Source organism: Glycine max, chromosome 4 (genome assembly GCF_000004515.6).
Source record: "Glycine max cultivar Williams 82 chromosome 4, Glycine_max_v4.0, whole genome shotgun sequence".
NCBI lineage: Eukaryota > Viridiplantae > Streptophyta > Magnoliopsida > Fabales > Fabaceae > Glycine > Glycine max.
In genome coordinates this window covers 47,349,827-47,366,920 of record NC_016091.4, presented here as the reverse complement: position 1 = coordinate 47,366,920, position 17,094 = coordinate 47,349,827, and the positions used below count along the sequence as shown (strand labels likewise).

At 30.9% G+C, this 17,094-nt stretch overlaps 2 protein-coding genes across 2 annotated transcripts; both read right to left on the bottom strand.

Annotated features, from left to right (window-relative positions):
• Window positions 1-1,072: 1,072 nt before the first annotated feature.
• On the bottom strand, window positions 1,073-9,947 carry LOC100778847 (O-fucosyltransferase 38). Its single transcript, XM_003522443.4, has 13 exons — window positions 9,710-9,947; window positions 9,557-9,617; window positions 7,682-7,929; window positions 7,014-7,107; window positions 6,738-6,805; window positions 6,160-6,248; window positions 5,902-6,079; window positions 3,969-4,097; window positions 3,108-3,244; window positions 2,794-3,007; window positions 2,509-2,693; window positions 1,514-1,609; window positions 1,073-1,309 (listed from the first exon to the last, which is right to left on the bottom strand). Exons 3-13 carry the CDS (start codon window positions 7,880-7,882, stop codon window positions 1,171-1,173), a joined length of 1,530 nt encoding a protein of 509 aa, XP_003522491.1. The 5' UTR covers window positions 7,883-7,929; window positions 9,557-9,617; window positions 9,710-9,947; the 3' UTR covers window positions 1,073-1,170.
• A 2,301-nt stretch (window positions 9,948-12,248) lies between these two features.
• LOC100778306 (probable indole-3-pyruvate monooxygenase YUCCA10) lies at window positions 12,249-15,528 on the bottom strand. Its single transcript, XM_006579261.1, has 4 exons — window positions 14,917-15,528; window positions 12,906-13,139; window positions 12,626-12,751; window positions 12,249-12,422 (listed from the first exon to the last, which is right to left on the bottom strand). The coding sequence occupies exons 1-4, from the start codon at window positions 15,526-15,528 to the stop codon at window positions 12,249-12,251; spliced, it is 1,146 nt and encodes a 381-aa protein (XP_006579324.1).
• Window positions 15,529-17,094: the final 1,566 nt, after the last annotated feature.

The window sequence follows — 17,094 nt, the reverse complement described above, 5'->3', positions numbered from 1 at the left end:
TTAACTATAAATATTCATTTCTTAATGTAATCAAATGAGACAAAAATAAAATAAAATAGCCAAAGACTAATAATAGTTAAATAAATGACACATCCAACTATACATCTATTAATACGTTTTTTGTTACTTTTGTATATTAAACATACATTGTCTCCCAAATGATACACTTCATAAAAATTTATCTTATCACTCAAAGATTTGTTCTGTCTCCTTATCCATGTAGCTTAGGGTGTATCAAAGGCACCCTAAAGTATTTATGTATTAAGTTTTGTAGGTGAAAGTGAGGTGAGTTGAAGAATTCCAGTCGTTGTGACACCAATTGCTTACCCTAAAATTAGTGGTTTTTTCTACCCTAGAAAAATCTAAATGAAAAACACGTAACAAACTTGAATTTTCTTCTATTTTGTCTGTTTATTTATTTATTTATATTTTTATTAATTTAATTTTAAATAATATATTAACCATTTAACTCCCATTGAATTATGAAAGCATTACATCTTTCTACTATAGAATAAATCAATGTTTACCGAGAAGTAAAACTCAATTGATTAAACAATATACATGAAATATTATAAATTTCTTGATATTTAAGTTCAATTCCTACAAATAAAAAAAATCAGTGTTTTATTATAATTAAATTCTTCAAAAAAAAAAAGGCCAAATCTGTTTTTTTTATTTTATTTAAGGTGTTTGGAAACAAAGTTAAAAAGAAAATGGAAAAGGATAATATTTTTATTTTTAATAAACTATTCTCTAATTTGGTTTTCTTAGTCTCTAATTTGGTATTGTTTCAAATAAAAAAAATTACTCTCCCTTTCGCCTTTATCTTCTATCCTTGGGCTTACCTAGATACTAGAGTTCATAATGTAAGCGGAAAAAATAATATATATTCTATCAACGAATTAAAATATAATGTACAAATCATGCACAATCTAACAATAAAGTAATTCGTTTTCTGAGTTCTATGAAGTAAGAAATGCTAAATAAATATTGTTAGCTAAGCAGCCAACATCATGTATATTGTGATCAAGGGTATAGCTATTGGGCACAGGCAAACCAAGTACACCAGAAATGGCCAATTAGAATTACACAGTTTATCAAAACCAAAAATTTACAGATTAACCGGTCCTTCAAGAAAATTCTAGATTGGAACTGCAGGTTGGTTTGTCGTCATGTTATATCAAGTTTGCTTTTAGAACCACATATACACTCAGGATATGGATTTTCATAAAAGGGCTCTTCAGTCCTAAATCGTGCTCGGCCTTTAATTCCCGGTAGAGAACCGTGCCTTTTCCTTGGAGCTCCTTGCCTATGTATAATCATGAAAAACATGTAACTTCTTTGATTTTGATAACTGGGGAAATAAAGTCAACTATGGTGCAAAGGGAAAGAACAAGTAATTGTATATTAAATGGAAAGAAGAATAATTACATATTAAAAGGAAAAAAGGGAGAGGAATCTAATGAATGGTCTACTTGCATAAACATGAGTTAACGTTATGCAAGAAAGTAACCTGTTCTTGTGCATCCGCTGCACCATATTTGATAGTTCCCTTCCTTCTTCTAGCTCTCCAGTTTCCAGCATATAAAAAATTCCAACAAGTCCTTTCCTGAAGATCAAATGAATAAGAAAATTTAAAAAAGAGAGAGAGATAAAAATGAGGAATCAAAAGCGTAAAAAGGTATTTTCTCTTGGTCATCCGGTTTGCAAATTATCAGAAATTCAAGTATTTCTGTACAGAAGCAAGTGATATCCAGAATGAGACATTAGATCATTCAAAATTTCAAGGCATAACAAACATTCTGCATAAGCATGGTGCACCAGCCTGATACATATGAAAATGACACTGGAAGAAACAGAGAACAATGACCAAGCCTTTTCTCATTAAGTGGGATTAGCTACATGAATCAAATGATACCATAATGTTTTATTGTGAATCATGCCTATAGGCATCATTAACATCTAAATCCTTAATGATTTTCCTTATAATTTTTCTGTCCCTCCTCCTTAGCAATAAGGATACCCTCTATCTGATCTACTGTATTTAGTAGAGCTTCTACGGTTATTCTTTACAAATGTCCAAAGGAGATTATATAATTTTTTTAACAATAAATACTACCCAACTTTCTCTCCAATGCATTCATTCCTAATCTCATTTTGTCTAGTATGTTCACTCATCCAATGCAATGTTCTCATCTGTACTTCATCTCTACATGTAGAACAAATAATATTTAGATCAGGCATTGAATCAGCATAAATGGAAAGGGAAGGGAAACCCTATCAACTTTATGACAAAGTAGATAACAAAAACTTGAGAAAAAGCTAAATACAATCCTCGGGCATTCTTTTTTGGGATGAGTGATAAATACAACACATTGAAAGAAAATTTACACATCATTTTATTGAAGAAATAGAACAAAGAAAAACAAAACTAGATAACTAGAGTTGGTTGAAATGTATCAACAGTCCACAGAAAAAATTATAATTACAATTTATTGAAATCGGTACCTGTCTGGGTTGATTGTCTTGCGGTGACCTAAGAATCTGCGGTGCCCCTCAACTGCTCTTGCCATATTTCCTGAATATGATGGAACAAATACATCACTCTCTACACAGATTATGTAATCAAGTGCAGCAGTTTGGGAAGCGTGATTGGCAAAATCTTTCAGCTCTTCAGGAGTTGCAAGGGATTCCTGTTGCCATTTACCAATCAATTAATCACTGTCATTGCACCTCACTCACAGATTATGTGCTATGGGACTACTTATTGGACAAAGAAAACAATTTACAAACCTTAAAGATTAGATTAGGGTAGCGGGATGAGAGCTCCGAAAGATGAGTATTACCACCATAGATCTCTCCTGCTGCAATGTATATTGGTGTAGATGGGGGATACCCAAGAGCATGAAGAAAAATGCCCACCTCCTTTGGAGTCAGTGGACAAAATCCTCCAACTCTCTGTTCTGTTGAATTTATCTTTTTTACTTTCCAATAATTTGTATTCTCCCTAGAAGAATTGAAACATTTTTTTAAAAGAATATTAGTCGACTGATTAAGTACTTCTATATATAGATGTATCAAACACATAATTAACTATTCTCTCTCACCTCAAAATTCTAAGCTCTTCAGATTCTGCATCTGTCAGACCATATGCACAACCAGTAAAAGAAAGCATATCTTTCTCATATCTCAGATGGAGAGCAATATATCTTCCTCCGTGTGATCTCAGCCGATCCACCAACCTCTGTTTTGTAACCGTCATGTATGCTCAGAACCTAATTTAACAGGGAGCTCCATATCTTAAATGCATCAAAAGTGAAAAGGACAGCTCAAACCTGGGATCACATGCATCACTTTCTAGCATGATGTACAAAATATTGGACTTGAAACTCTCAAGGTTTTGAACCTAACAACTTTTCAACATTCAAGTCTATACTCTATTATTTCTAATACTATATCACTAAAAGTATCTACTGATGACTGATGAGACAACTATGTGTCACCCAGCCCCATATACCAAAATTTCCCACAAAATCTTAAACTAACAATATTTAATTTGTCATGCCTCTGTCCCATCAAGCAAATCCTCTAAAATCAAAACTTTGCTATGCGTCACTGTTTGCCACAATTGAAAATAACTTCTTTTTCAAATACAAAAGCAATAGTAGACTGAATCCATCTCTCTTTCATCTTTTAAAGTCCCAACCTTTTGCCTTTAAAGCTCAGTTATTTAGGCACAAATTGAAAGGAAAATTCCCATTTCATTTCAATTTTTTATCCTTTCACATACTTTTTTTCATTCTCTCTAAATTGCTTCATTAAATGAAGAAAAAAAATCACATGGAAATTGAATCAGTTATTGCCTCTTTAATCTCCAGTCCATCATCATTTTATCAGTAACTAAATCGCAATATGATGTACACATAATATTTTTACAAGATATTTAGAACAACAAAAAAGAGCCAAACCTTTCCTAAATTCTCTATAGGAGGAGAAAATCGAAGTGCATGATACATCGCACGGCATCTCAACCTCTGTATGTCCAGAGGAAGATCATTGTTTGCCAGTCGAGAATCTGATTTTGCAACATGTATCACCTGGAAGATCAAATCATTATTTGTTCAATATATTTTGATTGAAAAAATGTCCGAAGCCAAAAAGTGAATTTTAATGATCACAGAAACACAATGACAAATATGAAAATACTTGCAGAGCATGAACATAAATTAGAATTTAGAAATGCCTTTCACTGAGAAGAGGTATTAAGTTTGTACTTTGTACACACCCCACAAGTAAGCAATCAACAAATTGTCAGCATGTGGTCCTCAATGCCAAAAACAGACATCTTTCAAAAACTAGTAAAGGATGATCGTTCTATATCCTTCAAAATTCAAATATGACTGAACCCCCATAAAATATGTAGTGCAGAATTCTCTGACTAAAGTTTTTTGAATACTAAAATCTCACCAAGATTTTCTATTAACTGCTTGGGTATAAGTATAGCTATTAATTCTTGTGATAACACTGCAAGCATAAAGGTGTCTCAGTGGCAGTGCTCAGTCATACTGCAACTTTCATAAGGTAGTCCGGAACTATTCAGAATCAAATACATGAAAATGAAAATTGAAGCACTAGCATTATTAAGAAAATTATTTAGAGGTACTTAGTTGGTCATTATCTTCAAGGCACACCAGAATCAGTTATGGATATGGTTTGATACAATTAAGATTGTCTTGATTTTTTATCCTGGTGCTAATCTTTATGATGGTGTTCTATTTTCCATTTATTTGATGTTCTTGTTAAACTATATGGTGGTAATGGATCATTGTTTGAGTACAAAGCAAATGCATTTGAAGATAATAGCCAATACAGTGCCATGTTAAATTCTCCAAATGAAACAGTTAACCGCAGTAGTTTGAAGTTTGAGCATGTTGGATTTCTGTGCAGCCTAGAATAGTTCTTTATAATATGAACAGAACAGAAGTTCCATCACAGTTTATCTTAGAGAGATGGACAAAAGGTGCCAGGTTCAGAACCCTCAGAGAGATTTAGCAATGTGAAATGTGAGATCTCCTTAAGATGATAGTAGCAAATGGTTACAAAGATTTGGCCCATAAACAGATGAAATTATTTGCAAAAACCTCTAAATCTCAGGAGAATTAACAATATTCCCTGAAGCAACTTGATGAAGTGTCAAGAGGGAGAGAAAATCTTGACATTGAAAGTTGGGGAAGTGTTACTTATCACCTCGAGTTGTATTGATGCAAATGCTTCAAAAGTGAGCCAACAAATATCTTTTGGAATGGACATGCCATTAAGGATAAGGATGACTGTAACAGAATAAATGGAGAAAAAGATGAAAGCATACTAGCAAGGGGCCATCATACACCAGTTAATTGTAATGGAATTAATTCTAGGCTCTAACAAGTCCAAATGAGTGTGTTTGGCAATGGCAATGGAAATTGTCATTGCAGTTGAAGGTGAGGGACAATGTTCTTCGCAGATGCCATCTAACAAATTTTCATTTTCTTTTCATTGTAATTTCAGCTGCATCCCTATACAAAAGGGGGATTTATTCACATTACCAAAGCACATAATTCACTCATTTCTCTATAATCATAAACCTGCATCTTGCATGGTGATCATTGGAATTCGGAAGTAACTTCTCCATTTTCTATTTCTCTGGTTAACAGCATTACAAACTTTCAGATTAACAATCCCTGATGATTATACCTACAACCCCTTTTCCTGTTACATCTAATTCTTACAGGTTTCTGATTTGAGATTCAAATTTAAGCAAGTAAAACTATGTTAGCCAATTAGAGAGTTTTACAACAAAGCTTTCTCCAGAAAATGAGAACCACAAGAAGTTGAAGATCATATAGGAAAAGCTTGAGTAACCTGATAGTCACTCCATAATCTTGTCATCTCTTCATAGTAACTGACTCCAGACCAGGAAGTAAAGTGTTTCCTGGCCCGGGGGACACCTTCCAAGTTTTTGGGAAGCTCACTAACAATCCTGATATCTCCTTTCAGGGATTCGATGAAATGAAACTCATCAAATACATCTGAAAATACACTGTGCACACACCCAATAAGAAGATAAAGTTGGAAAAAGGATACAATACATATTTAAAAATAGAGTATATCCAGTAATACCTAGAGTCTTTCCAGAATGAGCGTTTATCCAATTGAGGTATGACTAAAGTTGCATTCATTATATGTGCCACAGCCACCATGTCTGATATCTATAAGAAAAAAGGAATAATTACTTACAATGCAAATAAATTATGAAAAAATTCAAGTAATACAACAATTGGCTTCACACAAAGTGACTACCAATCTTCAAGAAGGTGCGATAAATGCAAACTGAAATCTTTGTACACAAGACAAAACAAAAACTTGAACAGCATTTCACCATATCCAATGCATCATATGTAACAAATACAATGAACTGATGAAGTATTGCAGGAATGGGAAAACAAAGTCAAAATCAAAATGTTCACAACTGCCAAAAGGAAAAGAATAATGAAAAAAACATTAAATTCCCTGCCTTTGATGTCAAAAGAAGTAACTCATAAACCTAGACAGATACAAGTAACTCTCATGTACTGAAGTTTGAAACTGTAATTGGATATTAAATATTTGACTATACATGCAATTACAAGCATAAGAGCCCGGATTTAGCTATTATATAGGAGTTACAAGACAGTGCAAGAGAGGGAGAAGTGACTTACACCAGTGCGCATTTGATTTAGTCCACCATTACTTCTCACAGTTAGGTAGCGATCAAATCCTTGGGCAGCTGACGAAGTAAAAGTGCAAAACATGTTTGAGAGAAAGGAGAAGAGACAAAAAATGCACAAGACAATGACCACGACACTGCTGTGGTTGACGGACAACCAATTATAGAAGTGGCTTAAAAAAGAGCTTAAATAAAAGGAGTGGAACCAAGTACAAGAAGAAAACTCAACAAACAGGCTATTACAAGAATAGGTGTAAGCATCTGAAACCTTTATATTTAGTAGTCGGCTTGACACATTGGTGTAAGCCATGATTGAACAGAGTATCCCAAAGTTGCTTATAGTGCACAGGTAACTCTGGCACCTGTAGCAATATGCAACAATATGGAGCAGTTATTGAGTGTGAACAAGGGAGAAAAAAAGAAAAGCAAAGCCTGAACTGACAGAGTGCTAGTTAATAATATACTAGAACCAACAAAACTCGCTGATACCATTCCAAGAATAAAAACTGATACTCTTAAATATGTAAGCAAACAACCACTTGGCATACATTTTCGTAACTGCATGCAATGCTTTTTGAGAGAAAAAAATATTGGAAGACTTACATAAAAAAAAAGAAAATGACTAGCACACATACAACATATCAATTATCAAAATTGTTAAATTCCACAACTTCAAAAATTCCCTTCTCTGCACAGAAAAATTCTTGTTTTTTTCCTCATTTCTTGGATGCAGAAATCCACTAAGACAATTTAACAAAGCCAATTCAATTTACACAAATCAGTATCTGATTTTGGATCTCTAACAGTAAAGTGAATCAGATCAGAAGATCAACAAGGATTCAGGAAACCCACGAATTCCTTCCAGATCCCTAAATCTGATTCAATTTGATTCAATTGAAAATGATGGAAAGAATAAACAAGGGAATAGCAGAGTACCTGGTGAGATTTAGATTGTTGAGAAAGCAGAGGGTGTGGTGGATCTTCATCAACACTGATGTGTCTCACGTAGAACAAGACGAAGACGGAGAAAGAAAATATGAACATGGTGTAGAAAGTGATAATGCTAGGAGATAGCTTTCTAGCATGAAATCTACCAGTCAAGAGGCTGCTGGACCTGTACGAGACTCTGCTTACCATCTCTTCCCTCACCTTTATCTTCTTTACCCAAAGGGATAAACCTACATCTGTATGAATCAAGTCTGACAGGGTTATTACTGTTCAGGAAAAAGAACAAATAAAAACTATATCATGCTTAAAAGTGTACTAGGATCACTAATCCTCAATGATGATGTTTCCCAGTAATATGCATGAGTAAATGATTATTTTGCCCCCAATTAATATTGCTTGGTGTACATTATTCTTGAACTTATCAGTGGTCAGCCAATCAGCTACATTGATTCAGCCATTAGCTCATCAATTTAAGTTGGTGATCCAGCCAATATGACATGTTAAACTTTGGTGTGACTTTTTATGGTTGTCATGGAGTTATCTAGGGGTGGGCACAAGGTTAAGGAAAAACATTTCCAAACAATTCAAAACACCCAATTCTGTTTGGTTTGGTTTTGGAAATTTTGCTTGTTCGGTATGAAACTAACCAATGGGATCAAAATCAGGTTCATAAGTTCATTTGGATTTGTTCTTTGGCTTGGCTTTTCTTTCTTTTTTTTCATAGGTTTAATTACCCATTTAGTCTCTATAGTTTCTAAACTTATCCCTTTTAATCACTATAGTTAATAAGAGAATCTTTTAGTCCCTGAAGTTTAATAAGTGGATTTTTTAGTCCCTGAAGTTTATATTTTAATTCCCAAAAGGTCTCTGCCGTTAAATTTTTTTTAACTCCGTTAGTTAGAGAATTTTAACGGCAGGGACCTTTTGGAAATTAAAATGTAAAGGATCCACTTATTAAATATAGGGACTAAAAGGGATAAATTTAAAAACTATAGGGACTATATGGGTAATTAAACCTTTTGCATATTTCATAGAAAAGTAACTTAAAAGGTATATATAGGAAAAATTACAAAAAAAAAATTGTAGACAAGCACTCAAATCTTGAAGGACATCAAAGCAAGAAAATTAATCCACCAAAACAAAAAATATTCAAAAGCTACATGACACTTGGTTAATTATTAGTAATATTATTTCCACTATGAAGCCTACAAGTTGAGAACCCAAAAGCAAGAGAAAAAAAGCAAAAGAAGCAAGAACTTATTACTTAGAAGCAATTTAATCTTGCAAATAGTCATTCAATTACTTACAATACTCATCAGTCCTCATATTACAAGGAATAAAACAACACCTGAACAGCATAGGAGTAAAGGTGATTATCACTTTCCACAACCAAATCAGCAATCATCCTTTCAAACACACAGTCCTAAAATCATTAATACTAAGTAAGCTAAACCAGTAACCAACAAGTCACATGTAGCAAAGACACTCAAAGCATGCATGGAACTTGCTCTGTTGTCCACATCTGAACTCAAACACATTAACAGCATTTGAACATGTCAAGATAAAGAGTGAATTGCAGGGCTCATCTCATGATTCGAATTTTATTTTATTTTATTTAACAAACTCGTACAGTAATAAACCACGAATCAAACAAATCGTGAACACTCAAACCATCAACTTCATGAAGTAAAGAGCAACTACTAACGAACAAAATACAAATACATCCCGCAACATCAAATGACTCAAATCCATTACTTCAAAATACAAATACCCAAAGGAACTACAACACAGCATATTTTAATTATTAGCAACAAGCATATTCTCATCTTGGTAACAAGCACAAATAGAGACGCATATACTCACCGATTGTCAATTGTCGTCAGTGGCGGAGATATTCCTCCGCTAATTTCGTTTGGTCTTTCTCCTGAAACACAGAAAAACACTGATCACTAACCAGCACACAGAACACAATCAACAACGAACCTTGACAGCGACTAAAGAAGACGAAGAAATCACCTGAGCAGCAAAGTAGAGATGATATATTATATATACAAAGGTAATAAGGATTTGGCGGTCAGATTCGGAAATCACGAGAAGTGAATTACGAGTGAAATGAAATTGAAGAACCTGAGATTGATTCAGATCTGATAGTGAGGAAAATGGGGAAAGAAAGAAGAACAAAAAAAAGTAATAGGTGTTCAGTGTTATGTTTAACAGGAGATATAAGATTTGTCTTAGTTAAGGTTTGGATTTCTCGCTAATAATAATTAACATTCGTCGATAAACATAATTATTACGTTTAACTCCAACCGACGCGAACTTTGTGTAGCTGTTCGGTTCAGGCTTGAGAATCTTCAGATGGTGTCACATAAAAAAAATCTTTAAACTTTTGGGTTTTAAATTAGTTCTTTAAAAAAAATTATTTGTTGAAGTAAAAAACAATATATTTGGAATTACACACACATATAATTTTGTACTAAATAATTTTATTTAATAAATATAAGTATATTTTAATTGTATATGCATTCATGATTCATATCAATAGTCATATATTTAATAAATATATATATTAAAAATATATTTTATAAAATTTAAATATATTAATATAATATGTAGAATTCAATAAATATATATAATAACAAGAGACGATAAATATATATTTAATAATTCATATTTTAATTTATAATCTTAAATATTATTTTAAATAAATTACTCTAAATTATTATAAAATTTACTACGTATTTAAAAATATTTAATTTCAATTATATTTGTTGATAAAACATAGTTTAAATATTAATATTTTTTAAATTTGTTTATATATTTTTATAAGTTAACAGTTGATTTAATCTAATCATTTTTTTTTACTTATTGTAAATTTTTAGCTTATGCATATAATAAAGTAAGTTAAATTTCTTTTACTAAAATAGATAACTGAACAATTTTTTAGAAGTAATAATTAAATGAACAATTAAAACCATATATATATTATGTAATTCATAAGATATTTTATATATCGTATATATTGAGTCACATTATTATACATAAATCTTGACAATAGTGCAGTGAAATAATTTAATTTATAAATGTTGCATATAACATTGAAAAAAAGAACTAGTATATATATCCAATGAATTCTTAGTGTGAATTTCAATAAAAACTTTTTATTTTAAATTTCTTATAGCAAGACCCAGCTTTTTTTTATAGCACATTTCTTTACATATAACAAAGTATATTTTTTTCATATTCAAATTAATATGTGCGCTAGGATACATGTATACGAAGTATGAACATTCCTTATAGCAGGACTTGCAGTACAAAATTATCAATATGATTGAGCATCATTATTTGCTCTGGAACTGCACTTCATCTTCAACTATTTTGTGGTATGCAACGGTCAACCATGTTGTCCTTCTATTTTTAAGAATTATTCTAATTTTAATTAGCTGTATATTTATATCTAGTGGTTCATTTTCATTTTTATCCTTAATTAATTTTTCAGATGGAAAAGTGATGAACTGATGATGGAATGCAGAGGAGCAACGGGTGCTCTCATAGACATTTGATTATCTTCCCATTCAAAAGGGCTTAATTTCCCTTTTATTCTTGGTTTTTGGCTATTGATCAGATGCAGCCCCTTATGTCGTGTTATATTAGATATTTAAAAAAATTTATGTGTTTAACATCAACTGATTTGAATTTTTAAATTAATACTTGAATAAATGTTTTTAAATTTAAGTTTGGTTGAAACTTAAGTTTTGTAAATTGAATTTGTAAAAATATCTCAAGTTTTATTTTTTTTAAAATGAAGATCAAGACACAATTTTATGCTCAAACATATTTTGGCAATAATCAAGCATGAACTCAAACAATTCTTGGTAAGTCATACACGGTTGAAATTTACAAAATTTGCTCATTTTGAAGCCTTTATTGCCCATTTTAACTCGAAGCAAGCCTCCACTTACTAGTTGCTTCTCCATTTCTACATTGGAAAATGGAAAACTCTCGTTCAACAGGATTTGAATGGTTTTCTAAACACACTAAAACTTATTAAGTTTTAAAAAACAGAATTCTTATAAGAATAAATTGTTTTCTATTATAAAACAAACACACATAAACTGTTAATTAACCACCTAGTTTGATAAGAGTAAATTGCTTTTCTAGCCATGAAGTGAATGGAAGTGAGTAATTGAAGGATATTTGGAAGTTCAATAGAATCAAGATCTTCTCAGCATCCAAAAACTTATCGTACAAAGAGAGGAAATCACAGTAATACACTTATTCAACTCCACTCTATGGGATATATTTCATGCAGTTGCATTAGTGTTTTTTCATACATATTTTTTTCTAATGAGAATTAGAATATTATCTCGATAATCTATTTAATACAATCTTTAATGTAAATTTTTGTCACTTAAGTTATCGAGATAAACTCCAATTTAGATTAAAGATAAGCTTGAAATATAATCCACTAAAGAACTGCATCTAAATTTTGTTCAATAAACTATAATTCCATATATTGAAATTGAAGGATACATGCTCGTATAAAATATAATTCTTAATGTAACTTGAGAGTTTGGTTGATGTCATCAGCAATAGCCTCAACATCCATTTTGACTCCAAATAAGCCTCTGTTTGATAGTCCTGCACAATATAATCCACGATCACCCTTCCAATGGTTTGGAAAATCATTGTTCGGCATCCCCTCATCATTTAGAACATATTTGTAATCCTGCAATAGAAATCAATCATTTTAGTGAATTCAAATTGTACTTATCTTCTTGTTTGAAGAAATATACATATATTCTTTGTTTTGGCAGCATATATAAGGCGTAGAAGATTAAAGCTCATTTGATGTGAAAAAAGAAAATAAAATGCACAAAAACGTATTAATAAATACAATTTAAATAAAAGTCCTACAAGTTCTATTCATACCTTAAGCCACTTATTAGCTACACTTCTGTAGCCAGTAGCAAACACGATTACATCAAACTCCTTTTCAGCATCGTTTTCAAATATGACCTTCTTGTTTTCAATTCTCACTATATGAGAAGGAATTACCTGTTGGGAGCACAAATTAATATGAAGAAAATTCCAGAAATACCCAAATGTATAATATTTGTAAAATTAAGACTATGAAAAAAAATATTAAAAAAATTGATATAATTTTATTTTGTTAAAATAAAAGGCATATGGATAACATGGTTGTAAGTACCTTAATTGCTCCCTCCTTAATCTTTTCAATGGTTCCAACATCGATAACTGGAGCCCTTCCAGTTATAAACTTAAGATGAAAGGGTCCTTTTTTGGGCTGATAAATTCCGTACTTAGATAGATCACCATATTCCATGTTTGCCAAAGAGGTAATGATATTGTCCACAACATGAACGGGTAAATGCTTCAGCATTCGCATGCCTTCATTGATCAATTCTTTGGTGAAGACATGAACCTACAAATCAGAAACATTTTTATTTTCATAAACAATTAGTGTATAAATTGTTGTAAATAAAAGTTGTTGCATACAACTTATGTATCTGTATCGTCACCAGATTAAAAAAAAAAAGTGACCATTTGGTATCCAAATATAACTAGCGGGATGAAATTGTACTAAACTCAATCTATATTTTGTGGGCTAGTGATTAATTAGATTATCAACCCGATGAAAAATATGTTCAATCTAAAAAGTAATGACGTATCTCTCACACTTTTGCAAAACACTCCTTGAGTTAAGGATATTGGATACATTATCATCATTAGTGGGATAGAACTCATTGAAAGTAAATTATATTGTTTTCTCTTCTCTTATGTTAAAATACATCATCTCTCATCAAATAAATCAGTATTATAGTGTCTTTAATTCTCTCTTATGTAAAATACAAAATAAATTACACATTTCCTCCAAAAGATGCGATTACATTGCTTCCTCCTCTTATATTAAAATATATAATTTATCCTATTTAATTTAATATCATTAAAAATATTCTTTAAAAGACTCAAGTTAGATATATACTAAAATATATAATTATTGATTCTTAATAAAAAAAACTGCAATTATATATGTTTTTATAGAAGTATTTTTATAATTACAATAAAATAAGAATAATTTTTTATATATAAAAAATAACACTTTTAATTCAATCACAAAAATCATTTTTCTTCTTTTGAAATTTAAATAAACCAATCCTTTTACTAAAAGAAAAAGGGAAAAACTATATATGGCACAAAACAATATCCAAAAAAATTAAAACATGGTCTACAAACTACAAACTTATATATAAATAATGGGGTGGTCTAGTTAACCCAAGTAGAAATGGATTAAATAATCTCATCCTAAGTGATCCAATAAAATTAAAACCATTGTATTATGAGTTAGACCCTTTTTTAAGTTTTTTCTTACATAAATCTTTGACTAATTATATATTATTCCTATTATTTTTTACTAACTACATATTTCTCTAGCATGAAAATCCTTCACCACTTGACAATAAGTGCAAAAATAATAATGCATTCCCTGCATAATTTCTCACACCCAATCTATACTGCATAATACACACGGACCCAATTGAAAACATGTCTGCATGTCTCCTCCAATAGCTACACACATCCCATCATAATGAAACAAATTATCCCATGTATTGCATGATCAAAATCTCAATCATGATTTTCTTTCCAAAAAAATCTCAATCATGCATGATTTTTGAATCCCCCTAATCTGCAACCCCGAAATCCCACAATTTAACCAATGCATAATCTTTGGTCATTGTACCAGCATGGAAACAGGAAAGGCAAGTCTTCTTTTAGATTTATCCACTGTCAAGTAGCACATCACCATCCTTTAATCATGGAAAAACATTCCCAGAAGAACAAAAACAAAATATAATTCGAATTGCACTCTAGCATTCCAAAAAAAATAATTTAGTCAATATTGCAAAATCAGATATCAATATTTTCTTAAAAGAGATGGTGTAGAAAAAATTGCAAAAAAAAAAAATCAAATCTGAAAAGTGGGTAAAATTTAAAATTAATAAAAATAATGGAAGAAATATATAATTACTCATAATTTTGTGTATGAAAAAATTTAAACAAGTGGGTTCTACTATTAATATAGTTATTCTAATTTTATTGAGGCACATAAGATGAGATTGTTTAACCGATTTTTAGTTTGGTTAATGACACAAAATGATAGATAATATCCCAACACAGATAGTGGATGAAAAAATTATTACCGGATTTCGGATGAGAATAGAAGTGTTTGCACCCCAGTCATTGAGATCATAAGCAATCTCCATCCCAGAGTTACCACACCCAACTACCAAAACTTCTTTGGTTTCATATTTTGAACCCGATTTGTAGTATTTGGAGTGCACTATCTCTCCTTCAAAGCTTTCTAGTCCAGGCACATCAGGAATATACCCTTCACTATTTTCACCCGTGGCAATCACAAGAAACTTAGCCACATAAGTTTCACTTGTGCCCTCAAGAGTCTTCTTCGCTTCGACCCTCCACTTGTTTTCAACTTCATCATACGCAGCAAACTCAACCATACGACAATAGAGAGGGTTTATGTTGAAACATGCAATGTACGAGTCAATGTATTGAACAAATTCATCTTTGGATAGGTAAGTTGGGGCTGAGGGTGGGTGAGGCATGAGAGGCAAAACACAAAACTCGCTAGCAAGATGGAGCTTTAATCTATCATAAGCGTTTTTCCTCCAAAGAGAGGCACTGCAATCCTCTTTCTCGAGTATTATGTGAGAGATAAAGTTTTGTGATAGGCATGCAGAAATTGCAAGTCCAGAAGGACCTGCACCTACGATTATCACTGATACTTCCTCCATATTGTTGATTAGTGACAAGGAGTAGTACACTCAACAATGAATTACTATAGTTTTGTATTTTCATAGCAACAAAAACATGCAACGTTTATATACACACGTGAATATTGATGAAAAAAGTTGACAAGATTTTTTGAAAAAAATTATTTCAATTTCTAAGGAAAAATGTTTATTTCCCTTTTCAATATGAACTCACATAATATGGAGGTTGTTATATATTTTTTTAATCATTCTGAACTGTTTGAATTTTTTCATAAATTTTTTAGGTAAGCTTCCATTTTTTTCTCTGTTTTCTTTAAATAATTTTTTCTTAAATTTCGTGAGAGATTGTCCAAATTAATGAAAGGTTATATCCTTTCGTGAAATTACTTGCATATTCGTACAAAGATGCAAACATGAATAGATTACTAATTAGGAGATATGACATCGTCAAGGGTATATGAGATATGACATTTCAACATGATTCAATTTTTTTAATAAAAGTAAGTTTGTATAAACTTATTTGTTGAAATAAATATTTATTTTAATAAAATAAGTAGTTTTTTATTTTTTAATGTGTTTGTCTAAATTGTTTATGCTTAAAAAAAGATTCTACTTATCTTAAGAAGTAGATCATATCTGTTTCTTAAAAAAAAAAACTCTTATATAAAAAGTGCATACTTTATAGTTATTTTTTAAAAGTTTAAATAAAAGCATCCCAGAGACATGAGATGAACTATAAATAAAATCATTCTATATTCAGAAAAATGCTATAAAACAAAACAACATTAACATAAAAATTTGTTCTATCTCTGTAGGAATCAAATTAATACCTACAATTTTATGAGAATGAAATTAAAATTTTTCAAATTTTAGAGGGATCCCAAAGATATCTTACCTATTGTATTTACTTTTTAAAATAAGTTTTTTTTTTCCTTTTAAATGTTAGGCTATTTCATTCCTTGTATGCTACATTACTTAGTTTATTTTGATTCATCTTTTTAATCATTCTCAATTGTTTGAATTTTTTATAAATTTCTTAGATAAGCTTCCATTTTTCTCCACTTTCTTTGAACAATTTTTTCTTAAATTTTGTGAGAGATTATCAAAATTAATGAAAGGTTATATGCTTCCATGAAATTACTTGCCCACTCATACAAAGATGCAAGTATGAATAAATGTGGTTATTAATTAAGAGGCATGACATGTGATTTTTCGTCAAGGGTCAGGAGTTATGACTCTTCACTGAGAGTAATGAGATGTGAGGGTCATGAAACGTCTCTTTAAAAGATTAAATTTCTTCACTACGGGTAAGTTTATATAAACTTATTTTTTGAAATAAATATTTTTTTGATAAAATTAGTAGTTTTTATTTTTAATGTGTTTTCTTGATTGCTTATGCTTAAAAATGATTTTCTTTTTTACTTATTTTAAGAAGTAAATCATATATGTTTCTTAAAAAAATGCTTATATAAAAAGTGCATACTTTAAAGTTATTTTTCTAAAGTTTAAACAAAATCACCCTAAAGATATGAGACGAACTATAAATAAAATCAATCTACATTCGGAAAAATACTACAAAACAAAACA